This window comes from Gastrolobium bilobum, unplaced genomic scaffold, assembly GCF_033153095.1.
Source record: "Gastrolobium bilobum isolate Gb01-03AN ecotype WA unplaced genomic scaffold, APGP_CSIRO_Gbil_v1 utg68007, whole genome shotgun sequence".
NCBI lineage: Eukaryota > Viridiplantae > Streptophyta > Magnoliopsida > Fabales > Fabaceae > Gastrolobium > Gastrolobium bilobum.
The window spans coordinates 44,183-54,496 of record NW_026898787.1 but is presented as its reverse complement, the minus strand read 5'-3'; the positions used below and the strand labels follow the sequence as shown (position 1 = coordinate 54,496).

General features: G+C 32.5%; 1 protein-coding gene across 3 annotated transcripts; it reads left to right on the top strand.

The window, feature by feature from the left end:
* Positions 1–5,133: 5,133 nt before the first annotated feature.
* Positions 5,134–10,156, top strand: LOC133284135 (cytochrome c oxidase assembly protein COX11, mitochondrial). 3 transcript variants are annotated; one of them, XM_061481126.1, is made up of 8 exons: positions 5,134–5,249; positions 6,753–6,879; positions 7,162–7,522; positions 7,617–7,669; positions 8,197–8,269; positions 8,739–8,843; positions 9,416–9,496; positions 9,572–10,156. In XM_061481126.1, exons 2-8 carry the CDS (start codon positions 6,800–6,802, stop codon positions 9,671–9,673), a joined length of 855 nt encoding a protein of 284 aa, XP_061337110.1. In that variant the 5' UTR covers positions 5,134–5,249; positions 6,753–6,799; the 3' UTR covers positions 9,674–10,156. The 3 variants fall into 3 exon arrangements, with proteins under 3 accessions (XP_061337110.1, XP_061337111.1, XP_061337112.1); XM_061481127.1 differs by having other exon boundaries at positions 5,135–5,249; positions 6,780–6,879; XM_061481128.1 differs by having other exon boundaries at positions 5,197–5,249; positions 6,757–6,879.
* Positions 10,157–10,314: the final 158 nt, after the last annotated feature.

Sequence of the window (10,314 nt, the reverse complement as noted above, 5' to 3'; positions counted from 1 at the left end):
TGATGACTATATGATCAACAATGCAGGCCATGCATGGTGTAGTTGGCTTGTTTAATGCAGTACACTTTGTACTATGCTGCTAAAGGACACATTGTTGTGCTTTCTAATTAGAATTTTTTTTCCTCCCATCAATTTTGTTACTCTAAAATTCTCTCTATTGCTATTATAGAGCTTAGAGCTATACACTGATAGCAAAGCAGTGAAAACTGAAAACACGGAAGAGAGAGAATAAGAAGGGGTAGGATATGTGTGTAATTTTGGTATGCATTGTTGTGGGCGTGTGTTGATGGGCATGCCAGAGAGAGAGAGAGAGAGAGAGAGAGAGGCTGACAATGTCCTTCACAAAAGTCGCTGACTCTATTGTCTGCCCCGCATTTAAAGCGCGCTCTGTTTCTGTAATGTCCAACTCTTTGTATCTTTGTAGTTTGTACCCTATGCATTGCCCTTTCATCCCATATAGCACCATTCCATCATCTCTTCGGTCTACATTATTACTCTCAAACAATATAAATTATTAAAAAAGATTTTTATTTAATATTTTAATATTCTAGATTAAAATAATTCTTTATATGGTACCAAAGTTTCAATAATCATATCATGAAAATCGATCCTCATTACCCCCGTTTATGGAATTAAATAAGCATAGGATAAAAAAAAAATTATGCCTATACAATATACACGTTTCAAGTCTAAAGGGCTCTTGTGTGATGATAAGTGTGTTAGAGAATAATATAAATCATTTCAAAGACCTTCACCCAATACCTCAAGGTTTTGGGTTGAAGTGATACTTTACATGGTATCAAAGCTTCAGTAATCATAAGGTCACGAATTCGATCATCACCAGCTCCCCACTTTTTAGTGAAATTAAATAAGCATATTTTAAAATAAAAAATTGTGCCTATGCAATATCCACGCTTCAATCCCAAAGGACTCTTACATGAGGAAATGTGTTAGAGAATAATATAAACCTTAAAGTGTATATTATCACTTTCAAACAAACCCGTATTTTTTTGTAAAAGGAGATAAATTTATCATCTATACATATATTAAAATGTGTTGGGTTCATATTTTTTCTTTTTTCCTCTTCTTTTTACAAGGGCCCTATGCAATTTATGTATATGTAAAAGATAAATTTTATTTCGTATAACATAAGAAAATTAAACCTTTTTTTTATTTCTTCTTTTCTTTAACTATTACTTTGAAACAACAAAATGTTAAATAACTTAACAATTAAAATTCCATTTGAGTACCATCGGGTTAGAGTTTTTTTAATCCTTTATTTATAGAGATATTTACGTGATATTAGGTAAGGTATACTATCCAAAGCTAATGGGCTATTAAGTGGGTCCATAGCAATACCACCCATTGTATTTTGCTTCACATTTCTTGTTTTGTTTCTCATATCACATTGGCCAAGGTATTGAGAAAGTTGCACTTCATAAACGTGTGCGTGTGTTTTGGGTTATACCCTTCTATAGTTGCAAATTTGCAATGCAAGAGTTATAGGAGCCACATCTCACACAATTATTTGCACATCATAAAAGTTGAAGCAAAGTGTTATATCTTTCTAACAGTAGCTAATAACCCAATATACTATGGTGTTCAAGAATTAATATTATTTTTATAAAAATTATGGCATACCTGGTCTGCTTTATGCCCACATTAATTTGAACATTCTGTCATTAACAGAAATGGGATTGGGGAAAGCATGTTTCTTTTGTCCATGAAATAAAATGCAGTTATGCAAGGTCAATACCATCAATAGCGAACATTTTCCCTTATTAAATCACTATGCATTTAATTAGAGCTAAATTTCAAGCAGGCCTGTATAAGGTTAACTTTGGATATGGTTTTATACGTACAGTGAAAAGCTATTTTTCTATTATGTTGGGTACCATAATAGAAAAAATGAAGTTCAGTTCAATTATGTGTCATCTGAGATTATGTCCTGAAGGTGGGTGGGACGGGTTACAAGATGAAACAAAAGGTTACTAGTTTAGATCTGCCATTAAGGTTGAGACCTTAGGAGGTCCTATATCGATCCTTGGAACTTGGGTTTTATTGCTCTCTCTCCCATGTGTTTGTCCTTTTGCTTTAATGCTTTGCAATTGTGTCTTTACAATTAATTCCTTCTCATGTTCCAAATTAATTACTTGAGCTAATCTAAATTGAAACACTTTCTTGTGGTCCTTTCTCTTGTATATTAATTTATATAACTCATAAGAGCTGAACAATTTAAAAAAAAAAAAAAATAGAACAAAAAGAGATAGGCTTTTTCTTCTCAACTTAATGTTAAACCAAACTTTTAAAGATAATAATGGGGACCAAGAAGGTAGATAACTTATGGGGGGTGGTCCAATTCTTTGCTGGACCCAGACCCAACAATAATAACGGACTTAGAATTATCTCACCAAGTGTTTTCAACCATCAAGATTATTCGTCAGTCCCTATTACTTTCTATCTATATTGCAGGGTCATCTTAAATAGAGTGAGATTTGTCCTTGGTAATAGTATATACCAATTAGGGGTATATCTCTAAATACCTATGTGGATTCACTGTCTTCACCCACAAGTTGTTGGAAAATTTAAGATCTATAATGAACAATTTCTAACACATTAGGTCAAGGAAGGGACTGCAATGTATCAAACATATCTGAGAATAGAATAAGGCATAAAGGAAAATCAGTCTGATATATTTGTTTTAATATGGGGCTCTTGGGACTAGGGTCTACCAGAAGAGATGGTCCTTAATAGAAGCCTCTATAACTAGCTAGGGTTTTGGCTTATAAGGAATCACCCTGTTCAGTCCTTCTCACCTTCATTTTTTTTTTTTTTTTTTTTTTTTCGTTTTCTTTTGGGAGTTTAAAACTTTGTATATATTTCTTTTTGAAGGAAAATTTCAATATTTTAGAAAATCAAAATCAACTACCAAAGGGTAGAATTAATTAATGCATCAACCAAAACGTATAAACAAAAAATAAAATAAAATCCATAAACATAACATCTACATAAAATAAAAACAGCATGCTTAAACATAAAGTTAAGTGTATTACATATGATCTACTATATATTAAAGTCCAACCTTTTTCAATTGCTGTTTAGTGTTTACTACTAACCGCATTGGAGTATCATCAGATAGGTCACCCATAAAATACTTTAATTAATGTCATCCTATTTTGAAAACATTTCCTAGGTTAAGTGGCCTATGTATCATGTAGTACAAAAGAATTCGATTTGTTCGTCGAGTTACCCAATGCATTGTAAATCAATTATTCAGTGTTTGAAAAAAGTGTGCCAAGTTACTGCAGGTTTGAACTTTGAACATGGTGAAGCAAAATCTCCCCCTCCCCACTCAAAACGAAAATATATAGAAATCAAAAGCGTATAAGAGTAACTTTTAGGCTTCAGGCACACTTTTGAGTTTTAACAACCGGGAAGATTATATTTACAAATTTTTTGTTTACAAACTCTTACAAAATACACTAAATATGACCGGAATCAAGAGTGTATGACCGGTCATATTTAGTGTAATTTGTAAAAAAAAATTGTAAACAGGTCATTTCTCTTTAACAACAATCTTAACATTCTCATCCCTTTTTTTTTTTTTTTTTTTTCAAAAAACCAAATATAAGTGTAAAACTAATTTCTATGTTGACATTTTCTTCTACTCAAGTAAGTAATGAAAGCCATTTGCATTCATTACCTATCAGTTAAATGGCCCCAAAAACAAAAACACCTAGCTATCACTTGTGGGCTATAAATATGAACTCTTGATCGCCCTCATGGGCCAAACAGATAGTGAATGCAACAATCAGAAATGGACTTTGCATATTGGATTAAAGCCAGTAATTTTATGAAATGATCCAACTTGAGTTGTAGGCTCAGTGAAGACTAGTTGTAGGCTTCAAGGCCTCATTTGGGGACTCTTGTACCAAACAATTACATAGGATGAGACTTAGACTTTTGAAAAAAATAAATTAAAAATAAAAAACACCTTGAAATTGCTTTAAAGCAATTTATAACATTTTTTTTTTTGGAGTTACTCAACCCTAATTATCTCTTTGAGACGAGTTGGCTGCGCTATCTCCACGAGCTTCGACTCTTTGAGCCGGCTATGGGACTAATCCGGAGTGCGGGGAACAGTGATGGCTAAAGGTTCAGCCCCCTCCCCAAGAATGCATTCAGCGGGAATCGAACACATATCCAACCTCACTAACTCAGCGCCAAGTTACCAACTGAGCTGCACCCATTGGGTCAATTTATAACATTATTAATGAAATGTTGAATATCAATTATTTAAGTAAGTAATTGGTAATACTAACAAGTGAAATATCAAATTTAAATATTAATTATTTAAGTATGATTGGGGTTAAATAATTCATAATATCAATTATATTCAATGTGAATTAACTCATTTTGTCATTCTTAATTACGTAATTTAAATTAGTATGTTATTTCAAATTTTGAAATTGCAAGATCCTTTCTTTGTTTTTAATTTTGTGAATATTACTGACCGTAAATTATAAATATATCCAAAAAAACATTTATTATATTTATTTTAAGGGAAAAGTATTTCTCCGGTCACCGGAGATAAAGTTATCTCCAGTGAGTTCAAAACGACGTTTTTTGGGTTATAAGATTAAAAAATTATAATGACAAAGACTAATATAACCTTACAATATATTATAATTACAAAAACACTTTGATTTCTGTCTCAAAACAACGTTGTTTTGAGCTCACTGAAGATAACTTTATCTCCGGTGACTGGAGAAATCATTTACCCTTATTTTAATGAGACAGAATATTGTAACAACCAATTAATATTATTACAATGTTACTACTACCAATCAATTTCATCGTTAGATCGATTATGTTGATCTAACGGTTATATTTATTTATATCTTTGTATGATTATGATTCCTCATATTCAATGTCAAATCATTAAATATGGAAAATTATAACCATACAAATATAAAAATAAATATAACCGTTGGATCAACATAATCGATCTAACAATGAAATTATTGATAATAATATTAATTAATTGTTATAATATCCTTTCCTTATTTTAATAGAAAAAATTATGCATATATATGAAAAATTATTAAAATTGATAATATTCAATCTTTTCGACGCCAAAGTCTCGAGCTCCTGAATGGCTGCATCGCTTGCAATACCCAGCAGCCACCGTGATCGGTGTTGAGAAAGGCTTCAACTCCGCTCCTCCGTCATCAACTTCGACAATTGCGGTACAACACTCTTACAGTTACTACATTTTCAAAGTTTACCCACTATCTCGATGCTTGGTTGGGTTGAAGGAATGTGGAGATTATGTTAATATATGATTTGGGTCTCTCTTCATTTTTCTTTTTCTTTTTCGTTTTTGGGTGGTTACGGTTTCCAGGAGGAACCAATTTTGTGGTGTCCTCGTGTTGTTCGATGAAATGCCCCAATGAAGTGATAATTCTGAATGGCTGGGTCCTTGACTTTGGAAGGCTTAACCCCTTTCTTTATTTTTTTTATTTTGTATTTTATTTCGAGGTTAAGAATTGTTTTCTATGGTTGCTTGTGCTTGGTTGAGCTAGCATGCACCTTTTGAATCAAAACTCATGAGTTTGTGTTGAAATTATCATTCTCGGTTTGTTTAGGTTAGGAGTTTCATACTTCTGCTTGGTTTTTGGGAGAGTGATTAAATAAAATCTGATCCAAAATAAGAGAGGATTTTGTTTTGTTTTGTTGTTTTTTTTATTTTTCCTCCTCCGAGGTCTATGTTAATGTTATTTGACTCAAACCAAATCATGGTAGCTCAGTTGCTGCATAGAAACTGAGTAGGTGAGAGTGAGAACATGTGTTCGACCATTCCCAGTTCACCTTTGGAAAATTTTGGACCCGCCCCGAATTCTGGAGTAATCCATAGAGAACCTATGGGATTACCGGTGGAATAATCTCCAAAACAAAAAATGTTATTTGGCTTATACTTGGACCATTTTGCTTATTACTATTATTAGGACAAGGGTAGAAGCTTAGTTCCTTGGAGTATAATTGGGGGTCAGGATATGTTTAGTGACAGAGACTGATCACAACAAGAGTGAATTTATATAAACAATTTTGAAGATCGCTTGCTGGGGTTGATTTTGTGGATGAGTTTGACTTGGTTTGAAGACTACTTCCTTCCCAGGTGCTGTCTGCCGATGTTTTATGCCAGATTTTAATTACTGTTATAAGGCCTTCAATTTGTTGATAAATTTTGGATTATTACCTTAAGTCTTTATTTTACATTCTAATTTTATTAATTTATTTATGTATAAGTAAACAACTTTACAAAATTTATGAATGAAAATTTCATGCAATCCGATTCCAAAATATATATATATATATATATATATATATATATATATATATATATATATTTCTCTTATGAAATAAACAATTGAAAATTCTGCAATAAACTACTTTTTCAGGAAAAAAATTCAATAAAATGTCTATTTGTTGCTAACACTGTTTAAGAGCATTAGAGTTCCACTTTGTGTTTGTCTGTATTGATTGATATATTCACATTTTGATTCTTTTCCGAATTCCTACTGCTAAAATTAATAAAAATGATTTGTTTAATGTATTTTGGTCCTTGTTCAAACTTTACATTTAAAGCCTTTTTTTAATATTTATTTTCATCTATTTCCATTTTGCAGTACCCAAACATTTCTAAACACTGCTTCACATAAGTTACACGCGTTTTTTTTTTTTTTTTGCAGATAGCACTGAATGTCCTGTTATTGCAGGGAATTTAGTCTTGCTAAACATGATGTTATCAAGGCTAAGTAGGAGAATTCATCTCTCGCCATACCTTAAGGCTTTGAAAAATACCTCTCCTGAATCCAGGTAACTTGATGCTAAAGTCATTCCTAAGTTCGAACCCCCCCCCCCCCACACACACACAACCAAGCATGTTTGTAATAAAAGAAATAAAATTGTACTTTACTACTTGAGTAGACTTCTCAAACCAAATGTTCTCTACAGTGATCCGTTCTAATTGAAAAGATACACATGTTTGCAGAGATACCTTTTTGCCTCTCCAAAGTCTGACTTGCAGAAAAAAATGAAGGAAAATCAGTTTCAACTTTAATGAGTTGTTATTTATAGATGCTTTTGTTTTTGATTCAGGTGTCTATCTATTGTTCCTGAAGGATCAAGTTACAAGTTCATTAATTGTAATACAAGATTCCAGCACAATATCACTTGTAAAATACGGTTATCAAAGCTTAAGCAGGAATTGAGTACAAAGTCATTCCATCAGTCTTACCGCTCTTCAGCTTTTACTTCACGTTATGTTGGAAGGACATGTTCCATGCCTGGTTTTCGAAACTTCTCATCTCATGCATCCAAAGAACAGAAATCACAAAAGATGCTTTTATACTTGACGGGCTTGGCTTTTGCAATGGTTGGATGCAGCTATGCTGCAGTTCCCCTTTACAGGAGATTTTGTCAAGCAACTGGCTATGGGGGAACTGTTCAACGGCGTGAGGTGTGTTTGAGTTTGTTTTCAATGGTTTTTTATTTTCTCATCAAATTGATTGCAATTTTACTTCTTTTTATTACGAAATTTTATATTTTTACAGAGTGTTGAAGAAAAGATTGCACGACATGATAGTGATAAAACAGTCACCACAAGGTGTTATTTTTTACTTCTTAGATGTTACCTTTTTACCATTAGTTGTAGTAGGATTAATTTCTTGTTTCTCTTGTTGATGAATGCATGGTTAATAGAAGTAGTTATTGAATTTCCAAGCCTTTTAAAAAAATACATATTTTCACCATTTCCATGATTATAACGTTGTGGTTTCAATTCTTTGGGCTTTGTACTCCTTCATTTTACTAGGCATTCTTACAAGATAGTATTCTTTAGATTAAAAAACTATGCAACGGAAGATTAACCTACAGATTTATTTGTTTAGCTTAATGCTGTACTAGGAGAAAATTTTACTGCATAAAACTTGCCTATTCCGAACCGTTGAACATATTTCTCTTATCAGCAGTAGGACTTTACTTTTGGTATGTCAAGGGACAATTAAGTAATGATTCAGTAAGAGATCTGCTTACAAGGCATTATTCAATAAATATCAGTTAGGGTGTGGTGATTTGGAAGCTAGCTTTAGCGCAGTTGTAATAGGTTGATGAGTTACCTTTTTTTTTTTTCAGGGAAATTGTGGTGCAGTTCAATGCTGATATTGCTGATGGAATGCAATGGAAATTTGTTCCTACACAGAGAGAGGTTCTTTACTTAACATCCTGGACCTTACATCAAATATGCTGCATTTCCATCACAAAAATAATAAAAATAAAAATATATAAAATTACATGTGAAGTATTATGTAAGATAACTTTTAATTTTATTTCTTGAAACTGTTGAATTTATTTATATTTGTCCATGATAATTTAATAATGGCAACTCAGAGAGCTGCTAACAGTCAAGATATAGCTCTGAGCTTTTGTTTTGAAAGGCTTGGTTGTCGTAATTTAATCTTTTGTGGGACAGATTGTATTTTTCAAATCCAATTATATTTGTATGCTTAGTTTACACTTGCACCTTTGACTGTGTGTTTGAACCCTTCTGTTGGCTTGCAAATTTTCATTTGTCATTAAATAAGTTGGATGTTGTACGCATCCCCTGGAACCCAGAGGGGAAAAGGAGAAAGTCAAAGTAAGAATTGTAACGTAGCATTATTCATTTGTTCTACCAGGTTAGGGTCAAGCCCGGAGAAAGTGCCCTCGCATTTTATACTGCTGAAAACAAAAGTTCTACTCCGATAACTGGTGTTTCTACATATAATGTCACTCCTATGAAGGTACTGACTACTGATGTTTACTCTGTTCTATTGTATAACAAAGGTTGTCCTTGATCTCTTCACAGGCCTATCTACTATGAGAACCTGAGATTTTTCAAAGTTTTTACTTCTTGATTAAAACCTTGTCTTTTGGCTAATGACAATATCATTTTTTAAGGGCCCGTTTGGATGAGCTTTTTTCCAGTTAAAAGTTACTTTTTTTCCCAAAAAAAAGCACTTTTATTGTAAAGTGCATTTGGATGACTGCTTTAAAAAAAAGCAGAAGTCATAAAAAAAGTCAAAAACCTACTTTTTTCATAAGCTAAAAATTTTAACTTCTCAAAAAAGCAATAGTCAAAAGCCAATTTTTTTTCAAAAATTCTTTTTTTTAAAAAAAATCTAAATGGTTTTAACTTTTTTAAAAAGCACTTTTAAAATAAGCAGGGCATAAAAGTAACTTTTTTTAAAAGTTAATCCAAACATAAGTCTGCCTGTTGGAAGTCCTTTTGAGTTCTCTTTTCTGCTATTGACGAGCTTGACTTTGAAGAATTATTTTTACAAAAATTGTCCAAGTTACAAATTTTCGTATACAGGCTGCAGTGTACTTCAATAAAATACAATGCTTCTGCTTTGAGGAGCAGCGACTTCTTCCTGGAGAGCAGATTGACATGCCTGTAAGTGGTTTCAAACTGAATTTCAGTGGAAGCATAATGTACATGCATCTAAATATTGTGTTGCTTGTACTGTAGGTATTCTTTTATATTGACCCAGAAATTGAGACAGATCCTAGAATGGATGGTATCAATAACATTATATTATCATATACTTTCTTCAAGGTTTCAGAAGAATAAGACCAACTTGAATGTTCACATGAGATTTAAATAACAAGCTCCCTCCTTTTCAAAGGGTGAAAGATGCCTAGAACATCCATGAAGCTCAAGTTATGGATATTTGTTTTTGGTGACTGGTGAAGGACTAAAATTCATTTTATAATTTGTTTCCCTCAACATTATAAATAAAGATAAGGTTACCTCTTCTCCTATATGCTTGCTAAGTTCTTGGCTGTTTCCGACCAGTGATCAGGTTTTGAAGGTTCAACATACCATGCCATGAAGTTGTGAATTATGCTGATTTTCTGTTGTATAAATTATTGCGTGTGATCTTTCAAAATCACTTTGCTTGGTAATCGCCTGTAGAATAGTTGAGTTACTACATTACTTTGCTGAAGCAGTGTTTTTCAGTCAGTTTACTGTGCCATGTGGAATGCAGCAGAGATTTGGTGAAGGACCTCTTGAAAGTAGCCATTTAGATGAATTATTTTTTTTGCTTTTTAAAATTCTTTGAAAAATCATGATCGTCTAAGAACAGTAAAAGGTTGAGATCCTGGCAAAATAGCAAAATGCCGATCACATCTATGAATAGTTGAAAGGAATGAATTTGGGGTGATTAATCCTTTTGTCCTTAATTAAAATAAATATTACCGCTTTATCCT